Source organism: Mytilus galloprovincialis, chromosome 9, assembly GCF_965363235.1.
Source record: "Mytilus galloprovincialis chromosome 9, xbMytGall1.hap1.1, whole genome shotgun sequence".
Lineage (NCBI taxonomy): Eukaryota > Metazoa > Mollusca > Bivalvia > Mytilida > Mytilidae > Mytilus > Mytilus galloprovincialis.
In genome coordinates, this window is record NC_134846.1 from 89,094,257 (window position 1) to 89,119,423 (window position 25,167).

The 25,167-nt window shown below is 32.0% G+C and overlaps 1 protein-coding gene across 4 annotated transcripts; it reads left to right on the plus strand.

Annotated features, from left to right (window-relative positions):
* Positions 1-3,973: 3,973 nt before the first annotated feature.
* Positions 3,974-24,408, plus strand: LOC143046299 (protein FAM227A-like). Of its 4 annotated transcripts, none has more exons than XM_076219393.1 (16): positions 3,974-4,134; positions 5,879-6,049; positions 8,920-8,973; positions 10,026-10,099; positions 11,132-11,167; positions 11,634-11,747; positions 12,037-12,081; positions 16,506-16,568; positions 16,747-16,887; positions 19,686-19,812; positions 20,087-20,191; positions 21,016-21,446; positions 21,650-21,806; positions 22,181-22,259; positions 22,764-22,911; positions 23,910-24,408. In XM_076219393.1, exons 1-16 carry the CDS (start codon positions 4,014-4,016, stop codon positions 23,982-23,984), a joined length of 1,941 nt encoding a protein of 646 aa, XP_076075508.1. In that variant the 5' UTR covers positions 3,974-4,013; the 3' UTR covers positions 23,985-24,408. The 4 variants fall into 4 exon arrangements, with proteins under 4 accessions (XP_076075508.1, XP_076075511.1, XP_076075509.1 ...); XM_076219396.1 differs by having other exon boundaries at positions 12,070-12,081; XM_076219394.1 differs by lacking the exon at positions 12,037-12,081 and adding an exon at positions 13,521-13,538.
* Positions 24,409-25,167: the final 759 nt, after the last annotated feature.

Below are 25,167 nucleotides of genomic sequence, written 5' to 3' on the forward strand. Positions count from 1 at the left end.
CACAATTCCTTGATTTGTGAACCAAATAAAATACAACTAAAATTTTGAAGATTTTTTGACTGCTAAGCACACTAGTCTAACGTACACATGGGTTAAATCAGCTTACATAAAGTCGACTGAATGCTACGACAACGCAGACCATCAATTTACACATTGATTGATTGATTGATTGATTGATTGATTGATAGTACAAAAAGTACACAAAATAATTTTATGTTAACAATTTTAAAACAAGAAGAACAAGCCAATTTTAAATATACATCGAATATTCACAATTATTATTCCATTTGACAAATTTCTAAAATGGTTATTACGAGATCAGGTGAGACTGTAGTCCAGCCCTGACCTCAGTGACTCATTTTTTTAATTATGTTTTGTTGTTGTCACTGACAACAACAAACTTTTTTTTTAAAATGAGTCACTGAGGCCAGGGCTGGACTAGTGAGACTGATATTTTATGAAATAAGAAGATGAACTTTGTCCGTTGGCCTTCCACGAATTATCTCCCCGCCATCATTTCAATGTATTTCTTCAACTACTAAATTGTCTATTCTTCTTACCAGCACACTTGGTACAATTAAAAACCTGATAATAAATTGTTCAAATAAGGCCTTCGAAAATAGTGGAATAAATTACTTTTGGAGTGTCAAGAACTCGTTGGAAGTACTTGATAAATTGCATGCTTATATTGGTGATTTTGAATCTGTTCAAAGTTTTGATTTTTCTACCCTGTATACCACATTGCCTCACATTCTCATTAAGAAAAAATTCACACACCTAATTAAATGGGCATTCAAAAAATCAGAATGTGAATATATATGTTCAAACTCTTTTAGGTCATTTTTTAGTACCAATAAACAAAAAAACTATGTTAATTGGACATGCTTTGATACTATATATGCCCTTGAATTTTTACTAGATAACATTTTTGTTCGCTTTGGAAATTCCGTATATCGTCAGATTATCGGAATTCCAATGGGGACTAACTGTGCACCACTTATTGCGGACCTGTTTTTGTATTGTTATGAGTTACAATTTATGACAAAAATAAGCAAAGACCCATCGAAACAACATCTGATAAACAAATTTAATAATACTTTTAGATATTTGGATGACATTTTGGCTCTCAATAATGACGACTTCAGTATGTATATTAATGAAATTTATCCTGTTGAACTTACTTTAAATAAAGCTAATACTAACAATGACCACTGCCCTTTTCTCGATCTTGATATCTATATCACTAATGGAAAGCTGAATACTAAAATTTATGATAAAAGGGATGATTTTTCATTTCCTATCGTTAATTATCCGTTTTTAGATGGTGACGTTCCCTTGTCACCATCTTATGGTGTTTATATATCTCAACTTGTACGATTCGCTCGTGTATGTAACAATGTTTTAGATTTTAACGAGAGAAATTTATGTATTACTGAAAAATTATTACACCAGGGTTTTCGATATCACAAACTAGTCAAAACATTTACTAAATTTTATCATCGGTATAAAGACATCATTCGTAAATATAGCTCAACATGCAGACTTCTAATACGTTCAGGTATTTCACATCCAATTTTTTATGGTAATATTCTTTATAAAGCACAAAGGTGTCAGTATTCACCTCAGAAACTTACAAAACCTTTGAATAGACTTATTAAGAAGGGATAGAATTACGATACTGTTGTCAAGTCATTAAAGATTGCATATTTTGGCGTTAATATTGAGTCACTGATAAGGTCTTTGCATCGGAACTAAACACATTTATTCTAAAAACAGTTGTTGGCATGACACGGGTTATGTTCTTCTCATATATGTTATGATGGTATGATACTAAACCCCTAACGGGACGGATTGTGCCTGATGTTCATATGATGAAATCATAATCTTTCAGTCAGTTTAATTGAAGTCTGGAGCTGGCATGTCAGTTAACTGCTAGTAGTCTGTTGTTATTTATGTATTATTGTCATTTTGTTTATTTTCTTTGGTTACATCTTCTGACATCAGACTCGGATTTCTCTTGAACTGAATTTTAATGTGCGTGTTGTTATGCGTTTACTTTACTACATTGGTTAGAGGTATAGGGGGAGGGTTGAGATCTCACAAACATGTTTAACCCCGCCGCATTTTTGCGCCTGTCCCAAGTCAGGAGCCTCTGGCCTTTGTTAGTCTTGTATTATTTTAATTTTAGTTTCTTGTGTACAATTTGGAAATTAGTATGGCGTTCATTATCACTGGACTAGTATATATTTGTTTAGGGGCCAGCTGAAGGACGCCTCCGGGTGCGGGAATTTCTCGCTACATTGAAGACCTGTTGGTGACCCTCTGCTGTTGTTTTTTATTTGGTCGGGTTGTTGTCTCTTTGACACATTCCCCATTTCCATTCTCAATTTTACTTTGATATTTCTCTAATAATCAAGACATGGTTTATAATAAACCCGTTGAATTCAAGTTACTATGATTTTACTTGATGCATTGCATTTGACGCCTGTGTTTTCAAGGACTGTTGTTTGTTTGTTCATCTGTTTACTTTGATTAATTTGCTTTTGGTAACTTTCTTTCACAATATCTTTTTTTTTAATCGTGTTACTAAGAATATACATCGTTTGTTCATGATTTATTAGTTGCTTACAGTAAATCAGTTGGTAATCCGTGCTACACTACAAAAGTAGTGGTACTCCAGATAGTGGAGGAAAGAATAGAGAAGAAGAAGTTGGCAGTGTCTGCGCGTACCCGCATGCGGGTACGAATAGCAAAATTGTCGTTCGTAGGCTACGCGTACCCACATCCGGTTTTATAATAAATTGCCATCGGAGCGGGAATTAAACGTAAAATATATACAGAAATTATCGCAATTAGTGAATAAAATTGATCAACTACTTAGAAGTTTTGTAAATATTTATATTTAAGTGAACAGTTTTTCTCGGTTAATAAATATTCTTAAAATGGGAAAAGAGTGATATACGTGTGGGGCAGACATTTCAAAGTCAGAGGCGGATTTAGGGGGGGGGCAGGGGGCCCGCCCCCCCCCTTTTTGGGAAAAAATTTGGTTGCTTATATTGGGAATCATTGAAGCGTGACTGGAGCGGGCCCTCTCTTAGGTCAGTCAGTGGGCCCCCACTTATGAAAATTTCTAGATCCGCCACTGAAAGTTATCATGAATTGGAACAATTTGTTCAAAAGTATCAGTCGATTAATTTCATACAATTGTATATAAAAAAAACTCGGGGTCAATTGCAGCTGCAGAGAAAAGAAGAACTTTTAAAGTTTTACAGAATAATTTTTTCCTGTATTCACGGAGGCAAAAATTCTAAACAAGTTCGACAGGAAAAATTAAGGCCTAATTATACATTATTTCTGATAAACAAAGGCCGATGCCAATAATCTTCTACAGTTCTATGAAAGCTTCGTTAATAAATAACAAAATGTTTGACGAAAATGTAAACCTTCAGCGCATCAAACAATATTTTGCCTCTGAGGCGTGGAAGCAACTTAAAATTCGGATATTATATATTATAGGACTATAGTTTACAGGGACTGTATATTTCATTTTCAATCAGTGTGCATTTAATTTGCAAGGTTTATTATATATTATTAACTTATAAATACAATTCGAAAATATTATTTGTCATCATACCCTTCACTCGTTCTACTCGAAATCCCCATGTTATCGATAATTTCTGTATATATTTCACGTTTAATCCCCGATTTGATTGCATTTTATTATAAAACCGGATGTGGGTACGCGTAGCCTACGAATGTCAATTTGACTATTCATACCCACATGCGGGTACGCGCAGACACTGCCTTATTAGTTCGTTGTCGTGAGTCTTTGTTTTGTCATGTTTACTGCACTGGTCAGATTTGTTATGATTCTTAAACAGAACAATCTTAATCTAGCGTTATTATAAGCGCTTGTTGCCAACTGAAAGCCGTATCGCAAAAACGTTTGACAGAATATATTTATCAAAAAGGTCGTTTAACAATAAAACTGACCTTGACGTTTCACAAACAAAATGGAGCGATTAAATAGAGTTGGCTCTCCAATAGACATTTGTGATGGAAATCTAGATTCAAAACCTGAAGTTTTAGCAAAAAAGAGAAAGCAAATCGAATCAATCCAAAGAGCAAAGTCTCGTATCCTTTCCTTTGAACTCATATGTCATGCCATACTGTAGTCTGTTATAGTCATTTAGTGTAGTCTGTTATACACCTTATCGCTAATCCCGACTGACCCGACCGCTTGACCTTTTGTCGCATACAACAATCACTTTTCTATTGTGGCGTCAGATATTTTGTTTTATGACGTCAAAATTTTACAGGAACCTGTGTGAAATCCAGTAATGGCGGACAAATAGCAATATTAAAGGTGTATTGTTAACCATGCCAATATTCTAACCCCTTTGGGGTTACACTAATGAGGGGCTTAAAGGGGAGGTATCTGCACCAAAGAACGCAAAATAAAATTACCATTTTACAATGAATTAACAAATGAATTAAAAATTTCTTACACTGATCTTTTTATTGATTTCATGACACATGAAGAATAACGATCCTTTTCGCAGCTGAACATGAAATAAAACATGGGCAAAATATGTTGCACGAAAATAACCCTTTTAATATTACTCTCATTAATGACTGGACTCACTGACAGGACCGAATGACGAGACCAAATGAAAAATGCTAATAACTTTTTCATTTCTCAAAGAATTACTCTTAAATTTGAAATAAGATAAGATTTCATCATTTAATATATAGATTAAAGAAAAAAAATCTCTTTAGAAGCCTTAGAAAACGTGACATGACCAACACTGATAATGACAGGACCAACATCGACAATGACAGGACCAAAAACATAACCTAATAACCTTTTTTATTTTTGAAAGAATATATCTCAGATTTGAAACAGGGACCATAATTTGGTATTCGGCCTTTGGTTTCTTTTTGTATCCTTTTTTATAAGTTCTAAAACTTTAACTTTTATTCTGTGGGTTGTGTTGGTGTTAGAATAGTATTAATGGAACAATTGAGTTTTTCAAGAAAAAATTAATACATTTTGATTCACCGTTTACGTGACAGGAAACCAAACAGGAAACCAAACCAAACAGGAAACCAATCTTTATTTTCTTTATTTTGCACAATATTTTCAAAAGACATAAATGAACACCATTACTAGTGTTACTTGCTTCATGTTAATATTTAAAATCTATTTTCCATGTTAAATTAATTTTTTTTTAAACGCGACAGGAAACCATAAGAAACCGAAAGCATTTTTTTAGTTTTATTTAGCAGATTACATCATCTAAAATTTGCGTTACGAAATCGGAAACCAAAGTAACGCTAGTGATTTTACCTCTGCTACAGAAATACTTATAGTTCTCAGCATTTTCTTCTGACTATTCTTATTGGTCGATGTTCTTTATTATTTGAAAGCAAAAGTTACGAATTTGCCGGTGACGATTATCTATAAATCAGTCAGTGTTATGCACTTCGGAAGCGAAAAGTAACCCAAGAAACGACACAAAAATATGGTCGTATAATCTTTGAAATTTGTTAATTTCAATTTTTTTTTCTAGGGAAGAGTAGCATACACTTGTATGTTGATAAAAATAAAGGTATCTTTAGGTGTAGTTACACATTTTTATCACTTTTCTATCGTTATAGGAAACGAGCCCAATAGCAAATTATGGTCCATATAAACAATATGTCATCTTTAAATACATAAAAAATAGATATAGATTTTTTTCCAAAACTTGAGAAAATTTGACATGCTGGTTTAAACGTTTTAATAGGTACCAACCTTCAAAAGCAAGTGCTTCAAAATATATTTGTATATTTATATTATTCATGTGAAAATGATTGCTCTCCTTAACTCCTATAGCATTTTTTATTGGCTCAATTGACCTAGTTAATAAAAGAATTAGTAAATTGGAAAGAAGATTTCAGAAGTATACACAGCTTGTTGTAGAAAGTAGAGCCTCACAACATGAAGATATATCTGACACAGCTTCAGTTATCAGTGGAAAAGGAATGGATAGATACCAGACAAAAGGTATATATATACAGTGTAACCTACCTAATCCAACACCTGAGTATTCTAACATCCTAATTTTACTGACACATTTTCATGGTCCCAAAATATGCCTATCCCTGCAGAAAACACTTGAGTATTATAATGTCACCCTGCTTCCCATCCCTAGATTTTCCATCATCTATCATGGAAAACTGCATGGAATTCCATGGAATATTTTTCCATGGAATTCCATGGAGTATTGGAACCTGTTTTCCATGGAAATCCATGGAAAATAAAAAGAGAAAAAAAGGAATTAATAATATTTCCATCTGAAACATTTTCCATGAAGTTTTTCCATGGAATTCCATGGAAATATATTACATAGAATTTCTTTTTCCATGGAATTCCATGGAAATATTTCCATCATTTCCTTTTAAAATGAATTGCTTAAATTAACCTTTTGACAATATACCCTGTTTAACAATATCTGTAATAATGAAGATAAAAAAAACTAGGTGCCATGCTTTTTTCGGTTTGGTAAGGTCTTTTGAGTCTTACAATGGTCAGTAATAAGCAATAGACTCAAACATCATTTTAACCTTTAATTCAAACTCATTTAATGTATTATAATAAATACAACAAAGAAGAAAAACTTTCAATACTGGTATATGTTTGCACTGCCTTTATATCAAGAAATTAAGGTTATAAATGTCACTTATGTCAGCACCAGGCTTCAGTAGATCCATCTTGTAGAACAGCATTAACATTTTATTGGAGTTTCATTTCTTCCTCATGATACCTAAAAATAATGTTACTGTTATAAATAAAGAGATATTCTTTAAATAATGACATTATTAATAATGGCTAACAACTTTAGTCTTTGTCCTAAATATTTTTTTCCATAATTATTGTATATAAATGTCTTCATTGGTATTTTCCATATATTTAGAACTTAGTGTTGATCTGCAGTTTGCTGTAAATTACACTTTTTTTTACGGATCTTAAATTTTATAACCAAATTACTTCATTAGTGGATTATTAGTTATAATACACCATATACAGTTTGTCTTGTCTTAATACCCAATCATTATAATTATAAGTGAAAAATCTACTATAGGTGTTTTCATGATGTTTTTTATGTCGAACTAAAGGAGCTTGCACTCACTTAAAATGGTAGAATCTAATTCAGTGTACTTACCAAAAAATATGCTCTAAATCCAACAGTCAATGCAAGTCATCAGAGAATAAATCTGCACTATTCGATGTTAAGAACTATTTGGAACTATTTAATCTAAGTCCAATATAAATTTTGCATTTTGTTCAGGAGAGAAGACATCTTTATTTGTTGACTGCATATCCATTGCAAGTTCAAATTTTCAATGTGTTGGGGGATGTATGAGGAGTTATCTGATTTCTTTTAAAAGAGTCACAATTGAATACTGTTATTTACCAAAATCTTGGATATTTTATATATATTTTAATAAAAGATTGTCCATTTATTGTTTATTTACCATTTTTATGTTTTAAGTAATAATAATTGCACAAAAATGTATAAATCCATGTTCTACCCTACATTTGGCCTCACACTGTATGGTCATATCATTTCCTGTCTTCTACACAAAGACCAATGAAAACCAGATGGCACTTTACATTTCTTTCACTGTCTAATTGATGATAAAGAATTAATGTATGTAATTTGTGTACATTTTTTCCATGACTTTCCATCTCAAAAATATTCTAAGTTAAGATTCTATAATTTTTCCATGTTAAAAATATTCTAAGTCAAGATTCCATCCTCTTTTCCATCTCAAAAATATTCTAAGTCCACTTTCCATCCTCTTTTCCATCTACAAAGTTTTATTAGTCTACTTTCCATCCCATTTTCCATCCAAAAAGTATTTTTTCCATGGAATTCCATGGAAAGTTTTCCATCTTGTCATGGAAAATGATGGAATAAGTAACACATATAAGTTTTCCATCTGACATGAATTATTTTTCCATGAAATTTCATGGAAACTCATGGAAAAAAACAAAATTTCCATCATTTTCCATCATTTTATCATGGAAAAAGTTGAACTGCATGGAAAATCTAAGGATGGTTTAATCCGACATTTTTTTCTGGTTCCCCAGTGTGTCAGATAACACAGGTTACACTGTAATACATTATCTGTTTAGAATGGATATACTCACATCTTCAGGCAACAATTAAATGTAAAACACATGTAAAAAAAAAATCTCAACATAAATTGATATTTATAGATATATCAAAATAGGCTTTAAACTTCTACCACCTTCTTTATAATACATGTACATTTACTGTAAATTCAGAAATTCTTGTTATGTTTTTATTAATAATTATTGCGAAAAATGTGACAGGGTTATAATTGCAATAATTTCAACTCGCTTTTTGATTTTTTTATATGAATTTAACAGGATTTTTCTCCATATCGCGTAAAAATAAAATCGCATTTTAGTCTAAAATGAGTAAATCTCAATAATAAATGCATGCAATAATTTCTGAATTAACAGTACTCAGGGGTCTCAGTGGCCAAGTTGTCAAAGTAGTTTATCACTAGCCTGTCAACACTAAGGTTGTCAGCACAAACACTGCATTTTGCAGGTGCATGCTTTTCCGATCTTAAATTAATTGACTAAGATTCCCAGTTTTCCTGTTGATAGTTCTCTCTAGCCACATCATCTTCCTCCACCAATAAAATGTGGCCACTGTAATGTTGACAACTGGACTTCAAACACCAAGGATCAATCAATCTTTATGATACAGATATGAAATTGTTTTATGCAAGCCTATACCTATCTGTATTTTTTTTGTTTTAACTCCATAACAACTTTATTTTTTTATTTTTTTTCGTAGAATACCAAAAGTTTTTAATTTGAATGTATCATTTCAGAAAAAGAAGCAAAGGAAATAAACAAATTTGCTGGATATTTCACAATGAAACAGAGTGAGTATGATTGTAAGATGATAACACAAACAGGGTCTTTAAACTCCATGAAGGTTGTACTTGCATTAAGGTTTGTGTTGTAACCTATTATATATGGATAAAAGGGGCTGTGTTAACACCTCAAAATTTATCGGAGTACGTACTAAAATGTGCATCTAGGATAGTTTTAAGGCATGCTCTAGATAGATAAAATTCAAATGCATTTTATGTTTAAGAAAATTGAAAATATAACTGAATTATTGCTGTGCACCTTTTATTAATATTTCTTCAAACAGCTTTGACTTTGTAAATGTATGAATTGCTCACTGTTCTAAATGAGAAATCACACTCATTATCTTATACAAGTGTTATTTGATTTGTCAATTACCCCTTGATATGCTTGGTGATAACAGGAACATATATATTGATGGGACTTGACACTACCTGATTGTAGTCGATTTTATTGTCGTGCCATCGTAAATAAAGATACAATACGAAAACAGACATGTGTTTAAAACGGACTCACTATTATCCTAAAAATTTCAAATAATATCAATAAAATGTCATTCAAACTAGTTTTATAGTGATGCAAGTGTATCAAACTTGTATTCTGTCACTTCAAATTTGTTGAAATCGCAAGCAGTTCATCACAGAACTGTGCAGAATGCAAACAAGGTAATAAAAAAATGGCGGCCATTGCCACGATGATTTACAAATTCCCAAACTATTATAAAAGACTTCACTTCAAATAAATCAAACTTATTTTAGTAATTTTATTTGCAAAGTATATTTTCTAAATGATAAAACTTGTATTTATTTATGATTATAGAGTTATGTGGTTTATTTATTGAGCAGTTCCATTAGTTTTTCAGTCAGACGCTACCAAAATCCATAAATCTCAGGAAGTCTTGGGGAGTCTGAGATTTTTTAAATTTTAAACTGAAAAGGGTATCAGATTCATTTCCCCTTAGGTATACTGTTCCTAGGTGAAAAATACTTTTACACAAAACCTCATTTAGCAGATTAATATTTTGTATTCTTTAAAATAATGTTGTTTTTTTTGTTATATTTAGCATTCCTGCCAGGTAGAAGTGAAAGGGTAAAGAATATAGCTAAAGTCAGCATGTCTCAAGGCAAAGTCAATACTGTAAGTTAATAATATATATATCAAAAGTCAACAGATCTGAAAGTAAAATTAAAACCTAAAGTTCTAAAATTTTATAGCAAAAGTCAGCTTTTTTCAAAGTAAAATGAGTACCATAAGTTCTCAAATTATATAGCCAAAGTTAGTACTATCAAGATGTAAAATTAGTACCGTTTGTCTTCAAATTATAAAGCAGAAGTCAGCATGTTTATATGTGAATTCATAACATAAGTTCTCATACTTTATTCAGGGATCCATGCATGCAGATTTCAAATGAACCTGTATGCATGAATTTCTCATTGATTTCAGATTGAGCACATAATTTGATAAAATAAATCTGAAAATTTCAGTTTTTCCATTGATACATGTAGATAATGAAGAATTTTCATGGATAAAATTGAGAAAGGAAATGGGGAATGTGTCAAAGCGACAACAACCCGACCATAGAGCAGACAACAGCTGAAGGCCACCAATGGGTCTTCAATGTAGTGAGAAACTCCCGCACCCGTAGGCGTCCTTCAGCTGGCCCCTTAAAAATATGTATACTAGTACAGAGATAATGGACGTCATACTAAACTCTAAATTATACACAAGAAACTAAAATTAAAAATCATACAAGACTAACAAAGGCCAGAGGCTCCTTACTTGGGACAGGTGCAAAATTGCGGCGGGGTTAAATATGTTTATGAGATCTCAACCCCCCCCCCCTCCCCTTACCTCTGCCAATGTAGAAAAGTAAACACACAACAATACACACATTAAAATTCAGTTCAAAAGAAGTCCGAGTCCGATGTCAGAAGATGTAACAAAAGAAAATAAAAAGTTGTCTCATTGGCAGCCACATCTCCATTCTAAAATAAAATGGCATTATTACTCTGATATTGACATACACATGTAGTCTATGTATTTTTTCTGAGTTTTTTCTTTTAGTTAGCATTCATTTAGCGAAATGAAAATTTTGTTTTGAAATAAAGATTTTCAAAAACTTTCACAATCGTTGTATTTCAGTTCTAACATTTTTCTTATTTTTTTCAGGTAAAAAAAGACACAGGAAAGCCTAAATTTGTTGAGGTATAGTATAAGTATAATGTTGAAAAAATTGTACTTTCATTTTAATGTCTCAGTCAAAACCACTGTGTTATGCAGCTTTTTAAAAGATTTGTTTTTAATTTACTACTCAACCCTGTTCATTTTCAGGTTGTAATTGAAAATATGACATATTTCATACAACTTTTGAGTCAATTCAGGTTTTATAATAAGATATTTAACTTTTCATATGATATAAACATTAACATTTATAACCTTTGGTTTTAAATGAATATATCTTGAATCTTCTTTGATTGAGATAATGAGGCCAAGCATACAACGATATGAACTTGTCAGCTATCATTACCGTATTGTTACTTAAAACATGATCAGCTACAAAAAATGTATCATCATTTGTTATGAATTATATCCTAACTGTTTTGATTTGGTTGATAATTGATATATTTTGCTCTACAACTATAATAATGACAATACACTGTGTTGTCTACAGCTTTACCAGTACCCTGGATATGATGGTATAGAGTTAACTCCCTTACCTGATGATATCCCAGCCATAGAAATGTTGAAGAAAGCAACAGAGGCTCAAATGGAACTGTACAAAAAGGTAAATAGAATCGTTTTCAAGATATTTTCATATATTGAATTGAGAAATAAGATTAAAAGAAAGAAAAGAGAATCCCTGACAAAATAGGAATAGAAAGTTCTTATTAAATTTTGTCAGGTGTAGGGAAAAAATAGAAATGATAAAACCCTACATAAAGTCTGAACAGATAAACCTGAATCACAGCTTAAATATAGAAACTTGTTTGTTATGAAAAAAAATCAAATTTCCCCAGAAAAAGAGTCTCAGACTCAATACTTATTTTATTGTTATGTGTAACCTATTCTTACAGAGTCAAAAATTACCTAACAAATTTTACATTCAGGGAGTATCACAGGTGAATATATATATTTAATCTTAAAAAAATACAGTTTATATAATCCTTCATAATGGTGAACAGAAAAATTGTTTGTTACAAATGTATTTATATTTTAAAGCAAATTAAGAGTTGTAGATTTGGGATGGGCTGGGATCTAGAAAAAATAAGTTGTCAAACAATTTTTCACCTCATTATACTATGAAGTATATCAATCATTACTGACATTTATCCCGCCTCCCCTCATCCAACCATGCACCCTGGATCCACCCCGTAATTGATGTGACATCTGCTAATTTATTGATCTGAAGTTCTGAGCTCATTGTTAGCTGACCAGACACAAAGACCTGTGTGAGCATCCGTCAACTGTTGTCTTCTAACTTTCATCATGAATAGAGAAGATCTGATGGGACAGAAATTTTAAAATTTTGATATCCAGCTACAGTTCATTTACACCAATGGCTTAACTGCTACTTTAGTTCTAAGAATCTTGATGTACATTTATTACGATACATATAAACTGTTCATTTGTATAAATATAAAATGTACATCCATTGAGATGCATTAAACTTTAAAATGTATGAAAATGTATACAAACTGTATATCTTTAAAGATGTATAAAACAGTTAATATATATATTATTACAAATGAACAGTTTATATTCATCTATGAATATGGACATATTATATACATCTTAACAGATGCACAGACAGTTTATATGCATCTCAACTGATATAAAGTTTATTTACATCTTAACAAATGTACATTAAGATTACTTGTACTTTGATAATTATCTGTTACCTGTTAAACAAAAATGATGATACAACATAAATGTGAATTTTAGTCAAAAATTATATTTTATAATAACATTGGTTGCAATGAATTACATTGATTTCCAAGTGAAATAAAAACCGATAATTTCACATGTTAAATAAATGTGGTTATTTCACTCTCTGATCTCATACAACAATATGCGTTGATAAGAGGTCGATAACGTCAGATCAAAACAAATTGTGAATGCCTAGAAAAAAAGATATAGTTCCTTACATTTTCTACTTTAATTTCATAAAAAAAGCCATTTGCAAATGTAATAAAAAGAATAACTAATCAAAAAATTCAAATATCGAAAAATATTTAACTCATGACCAAACAACACTGATAATTAACTCATGCGCTGCACGAATTAATGTGTTGTTCAGTCACTCATTGAATATTTTTCTCTATTTGAATTCTTCAATTAGTTATTCTATAAGTATTTTTAATGTTTGAGAGTGATCACCATTGTTGAAGATCATATGAACTCAGATGTTCAAGCAACAAAGACTTGTCAGAGTCTCTTGTTAAATACTGATGAAACAGTTCAATAATTAAATGTATGCATGTAAATTGTTTTTCTTCAAATGATTTTCACTGAAATGATCATATATATTTTATAATGATTTCTATGTTAACTTGAACAGAAAAGGGGATCAAATAAGGTAAAGTATCTATAAAGGGACATAACTCATAGTCATATATAAAGGGAGACAACATTTGGTCATTTATTTACTTGTAAGTTTTTGTTATACATATGTATCTGATGAACAGTGACATATAAGTTAAATCATAGGTATATTTTTTATCTGCTGTATAATACAAGTGTTGCAATTTTATGGAAATCTCAACAAAAAAATTTACTTTCAAAAATGTACTTCAAAACAATAATAGGTTGATATTCTACATATTTTATTCCTGAGACTAATTACTTTCATGTCTTCCTTGTTCAGTAGTTGTTGCAAGTTTATAAAACCATTTGCTCGTTTCAATGAAATTCTGGATTAACTGTGGTTATATATAAAAAGGTCGCTGTTCAGAAGAAAAACAATATGTAATATATTCAGATTTTCATTTTCATTATTTATACAATACTACCTTGGTGTGGCTTATATTATTAAATGATTTGTGTCATATGCATGCAATATCCCTTTATTTCATACTTAATATATTATTAACAGTGATTTGGAATTTTGTAACCTATATGAATATTTTATTTTTCTGATAGTTAGAATATTGTTTATATTTTTTTGTACTTACTTGTGTCAATAGCCATGAGAGGCAAGGCATAGGTATTACTTAGGCAGCTACAACAAATACTTTAATAAATGGTTTCCTGTTTCAGCTTTCAGCAAATACCTATTTAAAATCTTTGGTTTGATCTGGCAGACTTTTTTACGACCTTCCCCACTAAAGGCAAACATTCTATCTCGAGATAAACACATGAAAAGACCTTGTTGGTATTTTATTGTTACCTGACCTATATAACATGGTATGAAGACCTTGTTGGTATTTTATTGTTACCAGACCTATATAACATGGTATCTCGAGATGGTATTTTATTGTTACCTGACCTATATAACATGGTATGAAGACCTTGTTGGTATTTTATTGTTACCTGACCTATATAAAATGGTATCACGAGATGGTATTTTATTGTTACCTGACCTATATAACATGGTATGAAGACCTTGTTGGTATTTTATTGTTACCTGACCTATATAACATGGTATTTAGAGATGGTATTTTATTGTTACCTGACCTATATAACATGGTATCTCGAGATGGTATTTTATTGTTACCTGACCTATATAACATGGTATCACGAGATGGTATTTGATTGTTACCTGACCTATATAACATGGTATCACGAGATGGTATTTTATTGTTACCTGACCTATATAACATGGTATCACGAGATGGTATTTTATTGTTACCTGACCTATATAACATGGTATCTCGAGATGGTATTTTATTGTTACCTGACCTATATAACATGGTATGAAGACCTTGTTGGTATTTTATTGTTACCTGACCTATATAACATGGTATTTAGAGATGGTATTTTATTGTTACCTGACCTATATAACATGGTATCTCGAGATGGTATTTTATTGTTACCTGACCTATATAACATGGTATCACGAGATGGTATTTGATTGTTACCTGACCTATATAACATGGTATCACGAGATGGTATTTTATTGTTACCTGACCTATATAACATGGTATCACGAGATGGTATTTTATTGTTACCTGACCTATATAACATGGTATCTCGAGATGGTATTTTATTGTTACCTGACCTATATAACATGGTATGAAGACCTTGTTGGTATTTGATTGTTACCTGACCTGTATAACATGGTATGAAGACCTTGTTGGTATTTTATTGTTACCTGACCTGTATAACATGGTATGAAGCCTTGTTGGTATTGTTACCTGACCTATATAACATGGTATTTTATTGTTACCTGACCTATATAACATGGTATGAAGCCTTGGAGATAAAGAACAAAGTGTGTTTTTTTAATTTGATGTAAATTTTAAACTTCTTGACTAAGTTTGGCTTCATTTTTGGTCCGTTTTAGTTGTATCCTCTCTTCAGCATATGATTTAAGTTTTTTTAAGTTTTGGATTTCAAATATTTTGGCCTTGAGTCAGCACCAAAGAGAAATAAATTTTCAAAATGTTTACCTGGTGCAGTAAAATTGGTTCCATGAAATTTAATTAAGTTATTTAATCGATATTCAGTAACTATGCTTGGTAGCATTTGGTGTGTGGATCTGACATACATTGCAGGACTTTTACATTAATTTGGTCCCTAAGGCTTTGTCAGGGTTTTGGGTTGGGTATATGTAACAAAGAAACTGTGAATCATAAGTCAACAATGTTTGGTATGTGAATTTTTGGTAAAAATCTGTTGATATGTTGATTTTGTATATATCAATTGACCCGTGCCTCAATTTCATGCTCTAAAGGTTTGGTAAATATAGGCTTTTCATTGACATATCCATGTACAAGATGTATATATTTGTTCTGGATTTGTGTTTAGATTTAAAGATTTTATTACCTGACATAGATTATTAGATGGTATTAACGTGGTAGTTAATGGCATTCATAATTTTAAGTGTACAGTGTATTTGGTACATGGAATTTAGTTGGTTTTTTTTATTGTCGATGTTGACTAATGACTTCCATATATATCATACAGATGTGTAAGATGATAGATATATCATGAAGGAAAAGAAATGTAACTTTTAAGATATGTCATCTATTGAGGGGGTTTAACTACAAATTAGAATACTGCTCCTGCGTGCAATTAAGTATAAAAGTGAAGGACTTTCAAAAGCAGCTAGTAGTTTAAAAGGTGCCATCAAACTCTTTGTACAATTACTTCAATTTATTTTCAAGATCCAAATGTCATGAAATTTTAACACAACCAAAGGATTGATTGAAGATTTTTTTCTTTTTATAATATATTACAAAATTACAGGGCTTTAGATTTCACACCCTCATTATAGTATGCTTGTATTGATTTCTTTAAAACTTTACACTAAAGTCAAATTTGGAATGGTAATTTGGTCATTGCTTTTTAACTGCTTTTGAGAATGACAATTGATTTTTTTCAGCCAGTTTACAAGCCGTACTATGAAAAATGGTTCTATTGTGAAGCTTCCCAAGCAGTATTCCAAGTAAGTCCTGTTTGAAATGGCTATTATTTAATTTAATAAAATAAAACTTTTTGAACTAACTCATTTCAGAAGATTTTAATTTATTCAATTCAGAGTTAATTTTTAACCTATCTAATACCAGTAAATTGATGACAAGTTATGACCTTATCAACAGTATAAGGTATTTCTATTTTGACAGGATTTGTTCTGGTACCTGTTCCTAGACAAATACCAGTCCAGTAAGAACTCCCAGGTTCGATTGTTTAACAGATGTGCACATAATTTTGTCAAACTAATGATGTATGTTAACCATCCCAGATTCAGAGATGTCTTTTTCACAGTAAGATTTATTTTGTATTTAAGTTGACTCTTGTAAACAGTGTAGAGGGGCCTGATGGGGGGGTCTCATCACGATTCACGAGTTGATTTTTTTGTCAATCACGAGTCACAGAAAATAAATTTCCATGATCACGGATCACGAAAATATAAAAAGAGTATCACCAATCAACCTCTATAATAGAGATTCAGAAGCTGGTTGTTTGGTGCAATTAAGCTACAATCAAATACATAACTGGCTCATTACTTGTTTACATGTTGAATTCTCCCAGGTTCTAAATTAAATGGTTAAAAACAGTCACATTCTGACTTCTTTTATTGTATAATAATAATATTTCATAGAAATGTTTTACTGGCGTAAATACCACGGAACCACATCTGTGTTTTATTTTGAGGCTAAACTAAGAGATTATAAAGTATATATATTTATTTTGTCAATAAAATTTACTGCTGAGCCTGATTGTTCTCCCACTCCTGCTGGTTGTCCCTTGAAGAAAACTAAGACATTCTTGGGTGTCAATAACATTGTCCGTTTCTTCAGTGTAGTCCACATCTGATTCTGAATCATATTCAGAAACTTGATCATAGTCCGTGTTACCTTCTTCAGCTATTGAAGGAAATGTGATTTTTTCACTTGTGGTACTGTAAGTTGCATTTTTGTACATATTAAGTGGTAATGTGCCAGTGTTGTACATTGTCGTTTGCTGTCGTACTGATCTTTGTCGAACACACTTTCCGAAGTCCTGGGCCCACTCACGCATTTCTCGTTCCTGGTCCTTTGACAGCAGGGCTTTTGGTTTCAAGTGCTCCATAGCACTCAGGGACGACAATGGCATGTCATTTTCAGGAATAGGGTAATAAGAGGAGGGATGCGTAAAGTAGTAGGCAGCCCACAGGACACTCCTTTTTATTCCCTCATACACCGTATTGCTTAAGTTCCGGGCATGTTCTAACATAGTTGGTAATTGGCATTTGAAATGTCCAAGAGCATGTAAGTTTTCAACGCATACAGTGAGACGTTTAAGGGATAAAATTTCAGATTCCTGTGCCTTTTCTAACTAGCTAAAATACGTGTCAGGAATATGTGAACCTGTTCTGGACTGTTATGTTAAAAAACAGACCTGGTTCTAACCAGCAGGTCATGAAAAAACAGACCCCGTTCTAACCAGCAGGGCATGAAAAAGGGACCCCGTTTTGCGGCACACTCATACTACTAAAATTATAGGAAGTAGCCCCCCCCCCCCCCCCCCCCCCGGGATATATATATGGCATATAACATATATTTATATATTTAATATAGATATTCATAGATGTGGCAGGGTCAGATAAACAGTGGGGTCAGATCAACTGGGGCCGGCGGATGGACTAAGGGCTGAATCGACCTTATAAATAAATACATACATTATTATAGCAGTGACAATTTTTAATACCTTGTAAACTACACCCTTTTTCTATTTCGGGAAGCTCCAACTCCCATGTCGCCTGCCTGGAAATGCCGTATGTTTTGACACCTTCTATGGTCTTTTCCAATCTACTTATTTTCACTTCCACTTCTTTGCCCAAACCTCTTTGGAGAGCTTCCTCCACAAGTCCGGTCTGTTATTTTAAAATTGAACAAAAAGTTCTGAAAACGTTCACATAAGTTTTTTTAACACTGACCCTCTTTCTCTCTTTTCCTCCAATAAATTTATTTTCCTGTCCAAAACAGGTTGGATCTACATAAAATATCACAACCTCGACAATGTTATTGCTGTGGCTCTCAGCCATGGGGGCTGCCATAGCTTGCACTAATAAATGACCTAATTGCACTTTTAAAACTATCGCGCCACTTCAACTTTTTAAGCCAAGAAAGACAACTCAATGGAACTCTTTATTTCCGTAATGAAAAAAAAAATCACGAGAACGAAAAATATGAGGCCCCTCATGGGGGGGTCCTAGTAATCACATAATCACCATTTTTTTGCCAATATAATCACATAATCATTAAATATTTGCTTATCTTTAGTAATCAAATAATCATAAACTAAAAATACAGTCCTAGGTAAATAAATAATCATAAACTAAAAATACAGTCCTAGGTAATCAAATAATCTTAAAAAAACGGCCAAGTAATCACATAATCAAAAACCCCATGAGGGCCCTCAAATATGTCTCAATCACGAAGAACGAACATAAAATTCCAATGAAAACGATTCACGAACAATGGTTTCATCACGAATCACGAAAAATAAATCTGTAGAAAAACGGATCACGATAGCGAAAATGCGCCGATCACGAAGAACGAAAATAACCCATCAGCCCCCTCAGTGTAGGTTTGGTTTATACGATATAAATTTTTTATAGGTAATTATTCTTTTTATATCAGATATTCATTTGTATAAAAATTAGGAGATTTAGTTTGATTGCTAATGAGATAACTATCCACCAGAGACTACATGGCACTACAGCCTTCAACAATGAGCAAAACTAGTAACATATGTCAAGCTGTAAAAGGAATGACAAAATGGAAAACCAAAAGCCTGATTTACGTCTGTTTTTAAGTTGGAAGAATATAAAACAAATAAGATGTTGTTCAGATGCCATGACAACAGAATAAATGCAGAAAGGCTTTAATTAAATATTTTCAAAAAACACATTCCAGTACATTACGATTAATTTCCACAAAATTTTAAGACCCACAAATAAAGACTTCATGTATACATGTGATAAAAAAAAAAGTACACAATGTTTATAATTCATTTATCAGAATTTGCCAGTGTATTATGTCTTTAATTTGTGACCAATCTCTTGTTTATCTAACAGGATTATGCCAGTTTAATATCCCAGGCTATCTATGCAGCATACTGCCATTCTTTCCCGGACTCATACAGACAGTTTGGGGAACAGTTTAAAGAAGATATAATCACACTAGTTTATGACTGGATAACAGGTTTGTTATATAATCAAACAAGTCACTTACAGTAACAAGTGGAAATATAAAAGTGAAACCCTCATAAAAAGTGAAACCCTCATAAAAACATATATTGTTTTTTCAATGTCTAACATTATCAGATTTTTTTGGTTTGATGGTTGTTAATGAAAGTTGATTGAAGGCCATACAATCTGTCTCAAAAGGAGAATTTGCATTGGAAATTAATATTACAGCCAAACTTGATTTTAACCTGTTAGTTTATTCATATTATGTTAGCTCTGTGTTTATATAGGTATAAAACCAGCCCCTAGATTATGGATGAAGTGGAACATGAGTAAGCTAGAACCTCCAGATATTAACATTAGGGAGGAGATGATCAACTCACAGAAGAAGAAATGTAAGTTTAAGTGTTTGTTCTACTGGTCATTAATGATGGAATATCTTAACACATTGTTGAAAGTAATGAATTGGTCAATTCCACAAAGGACTTTATGAAAGGAACTAACAAAACATCCTATTTTAAATCAATTACGATTGCTTGATTAAGTTTTCTTATCTATATTTCTACAAAGTAACAAGAAAAGGAAATAAAACATATTACATTAGGCTGAACAAATGCCTAAAATGTATATCAAACTCTGATTTGATTGTGTGTGTAGATCTTATGCTTGATTACAAAATAAGTTGATGTTATATGATTGCCAATTCATTGAGACAACTATCCACAAGAAGATAAATGATGTAGATATTATTATCCTAAAAAGCTATCAATAATGAGCAAACTCCATACTGCAAAAAGCTATAAAGGACCTTGACATGACAAGATGTATAACAAATCAGAAAACCCAAGGCCTGAGTGTACAAAACTTACTTAACAAAAAGCACATTTAACAACAACCTCTGAAGAACAGGCTCTTGAATAGGAACATGCAGGCTCATATAGAAGTCTATAACTCATTCATTACAAAATTCTAAAAAGTTTCAATATATGTCTTCTTTCCAATGTGTAATGTAATGTGTATGAATAATTATGATTCACATCAAATAAAATCATTTTAATTAAATATTTTAAAATCCATCAGAAAAATTGTTTTTGCATATATTTTCTGTTAGTTTTAGGATTGTAATGATTTTGGTAGTCCTAAATCAACAGTATTTTTAATCTTGCATAATTTATTTTGCAAATAGTGTTAAAAAATTAAATATTACTTTGTTTTTTAGCATCTTCCAATATCAACTCAAGTTTCTTAGACAATCTGTTATCTACTAATTCACCTAGTCAGTATACCTCCACAACATCTCTCAACCAATCCATGTCCATGGCAAGTGGGTTTGGTGGGAAACGGAGACGTGGAATCCACAGAAAGAGAAGCTCAATTGCATCCACATCGTCCAAGATTAAAAACTCCGGATCTGCCAGCTCATCAAGAGATGGATCAACTGTTGACTTCTCCTCTGACTCCATGAAATCTTCTCCTGGAAAGCATAAGCCAAAACAGAGACCAGTGGATCCAAGGAAACTAATGGATGCCTTGACACCTATAAGGGAGACAACTCTGGAAGATATGTATGAAAAACATGATACAAAAACCTCTACATCACATTCTGCTGTGAAAGTTCCATCCAAGATGTCTGAGAGAATGGTTCAGGAGGTAAGGGCATGAAATTATTATTACCATGTTTGGAAAAGTTAATCTTAACTAAAAAGAAATTCACCATTCAGCATTTTGTACTCATAATGTTTTTTTTTGGTCAATATTGATAAGATGCAATTCAGCTTATCCAGAAAATATAGCGTACAATGGAATAATAAATCAAACTTTAATTCTTTTTTATATGTTGTTTTCTTTTTCAGTCCCATCCAGCATGTGTTGGTCCTACATTCAGTCGATGTTCTTTCAACATAAATGGCCAGAGTCCCTTACTGTCACATTATATGTATATGAAGCACCTGCAGTATGACAGTGGACAAAATGTCAGAGTTACCAGGACAGAAATGGAAAATCTACCTCCATATCCTTTTGATAAAAATGTTTATACAAAACAATTTTATGATTTCACATGGGGAATGTTGGCATATATACAGGGTTAAAAAAAATATTCAACAGATACAATTTTTATTGCAACTTTTCTTGTTTTGAGTTTTGTGCCTTGGAACATAAGCTCATAAGCTCATTTAGACAACTGTTTATATTTTATACTTCTACTGTTAGGTTATTTTATCTGTTGATCCATAAAAAATTTAAGTCTTCTAAATTCTTATTAAAAAAAATCATGCATACGTTGTATCGGATAAATGAACCCTCCTCTGTTTTTGTCTCCCCTTTTATAAAACATATTGTGTCTACCAGAAGTATCAAGAGTTACTTTTTCCTTAACCAGCTAACATTAGATACACCAACCTATAGAGAAGTCATCAAGGAATCCTTTAAGAATGTGAGGAATATGCAGAGACAGTATGAGGTGTAAGTACTTTTTTTTAAAGGTTATCTTTATATATTTTCAGGTGTATCGTAGATGCAGAGAACTTGAAAATGTGGCCTGCATTCCAACAGAAATATAAACTCAGAAAAATACGTATTATATTTTCAACAAAAGCATCTACCTTAGTCCTAAAAATATATTCAAACACAGTTGTGAAGAATTTTATTCCAAAATACACAGAGCAAACAAAATGCATTTATTGTTTGTTGTCAAGTTTCATATATCATGCAATAAATCAGGACAAAATACACACAAAGTAACTGTTTAATGTTTTAAAGTTTAAATGCGAGGATAATTGTAACTTATCAAGAAAGCATGCAAAAATGAAAAATTCAACACTTTTGCCTATCAAAATACAAATTTAAAGCTATACTGACAAATGTGTTTTAAACAATTAGCTTACAAAACTTCTAAAACTTGTGTGTGTAACATAATGTCATTATAACATTTCTATTGAAAATGTATAATTTTTATTTGGGAAATAGGTTTTATGAAAAGAGTTCAAAGGAGAATAGAGCTTCTTTAAAGAAACATAGACTTTTGAAGAAGGAGTATGAACTTAAGGAAAGTGCTTTGTTGGCTGATCCAAAACAAGTTAAAAAACTGGTGGAACTTATATTACTGGATCTTGATGTGAGTATAGATATAAAAATTAGTGGGGAATACAGTGAGATATTTTACAAGAGATGAAGCTTGAATGGCTAGATTAGCAAAGATTCCCTAAAATGGCAAAAAAATAAAGAGAACAACATAGTTTTCCTTAACTTGTGACAAAATGATTGAGATAAAGGATTTTTGTCTATTAAGAATTTTGTGTTAGTGTCTGATACTAAGTTAAATGCATAAAATCAGAAATTTTACTTTTTTCTACATGAATTCTTTGTACTATTTTTATAGCATCCTTTTCAATGATGTGTGGTTTAATTATAATGTCTTAAACAGAGATATTCCACTTCTGAATTGGTCCTTTGTCAACATTAGATTTAGGGTTTTCTTGACACATTCTCAAGAAATGGCTACGGTATATTTTATATATTAGATTGAAATTTAGGATAAATTTGTTGTCTATCAATAAAACAACAATTTTACTAAAGAAAGTATGATTAATTATCATATCTAAAAAATGTAATTATAAGTATTGAATGCTTCTTTTTGTAAATTTATTGGGGTGTAAAAGCGTTGACCGAAGTACATTTTGTATGAATTCGTGTTTTCATTATCATATCTAAAAAATGTAATTATAAGTATTGAATGCTTCTTTTTGTAAATTTATTGGGGTGTAAAAGCGTTGACCGAAGTACATTTTGTATGAAGCGCGGAAGCGCTTCATTCTAAAAATGTGCGCACGGTCAATGCTTTTACAACCCTATAAAGTTACAAAAAGAAGCATTCAATACTTATAATTACATTTTTTAGATATGATAATGAAAACACGAATTTTATATATATTTTTTTTAATTCACCTGTGCACTTTATTGTTGGTCCACGTGTTATCATGAAGGAAAAGTTGTATTGAGCAATGCAACTGCTTACGGAATAACATGTGATGTGCAGTAAGCCAATCAGAATAAAGTATTATAATGAAACATACATCTAATGTAATTATTTACATATTTTGTTTTGTTTTTCAGACTGATGATGAAAACACTACATCAGGTGCTGACGAGGCATTAGAATTAGCTATGAAATCAGTTCAGGTGGCATAAGAAGAATCAGAGAGTCACAACTATTCAAACGGATGATTTAAATAAAAACTAGCTATGAAGTCTGTGGTATACTGATCAATACATATTATCTATGATGATACACAATGGAGTATATTTAAAATCAAGACTATGATGTGAAACGTTCTCTTAATTTACTGACAAAATCTTATTGGTTCATGTATTATCATTTATGAAAATTTAGATGCACATATTTGGTACATCTACCTGTTTGACACATTTTCAATGATACACTGTCACTTCACATTATTTTTTGCATTTTTTTTTGTACATAATTTACAGAAAATATATAAAAATAAGCTGTTTAATAATATTATTTAATTATATATATTTTCAAATGTATATGTTTTCTATAACTGTTGATTGATACGTTTGTTGTCGATGTTTTATAAATGATATTTAATTCTATAAGGAACAGTGTATTAAAAAATGTTAGAATTATTATTAAATTGGAATTTAGGTAAATTTGTGCTAGGGACATTTTTCATGCCTCACATGTATTCAAAAGAGAATATACAAATGAGTCATGTCAACATCTTATCCATACTGTACATAATTACTGAGTTTTGTTGTTGATTTATGACTTACCGTTATGTAGGTAGATGCAGCTTATCTATTACTGCCTACAGTTTTGTCATATACCTTTATAATGAAGTAAGTTAGATGAAGCTGCATTATGTACAGGGTTAGTTGACTGAGGCCGTGCTGTGCACAGGGTAAGTTGACTGAGGCCGTGCTGTGCACAGGGTTAGTTGACTGAGGCCGTGCTGTGCACAGGGTTAGTTGACTGAGGCCGTGCTGTGCACAGGGTTAGTTGACTGAGGCCGTGCTGTGCACAGGGTTAGTTGACTGAGGCCGTGCCATGCACAGGGTTAGTTGACTGAGGCCGTGCCCTGCACAGGGTTAGTTGACTGAGGCTGTGCTGTGCACAGGGTTAGTTGACTGAGGCCGTGCTGTGCACAGGGTTAGTTGACTAAGGCCGTGCCAGGCACAGGGTTAGTTGACTGACTGAGGCCGTGCTGTGCACAGGGTTAGTTGACTGAGGCTGTGCCTTGCACAGGGTTATTTGACTGAGGCTGTGCAGTGAACAGGGTTAGTTGACTAAGACTATGCTGTGCACAGGGTTAGTTTACTGAGGCTGTGATGTGCACAGGGTTAGTTGACT

Coding starts and splice junctions, on each gene's coding strand:
- LOC143046299 (XM_076219393.1), top strand. CDS start 4,014: ATGGAGCGATTAAATAGAGTTGGCTCTCCAATAGACATTTGTGATGGA. Junction 11,748..12,036: donor AAATGGAACTGTACAAAAAG/GTAAATAGAATC, acceptor CTATTCTTACAG/AGTCAAAAATTACCTAACAA. Junction 12,082..16,505: donor ACATTCAGGGAGTATCACAG/GTGAATATATAT, acceptor GATTTTTTTCAG/CCAGTTTACAAGCCGTACTA.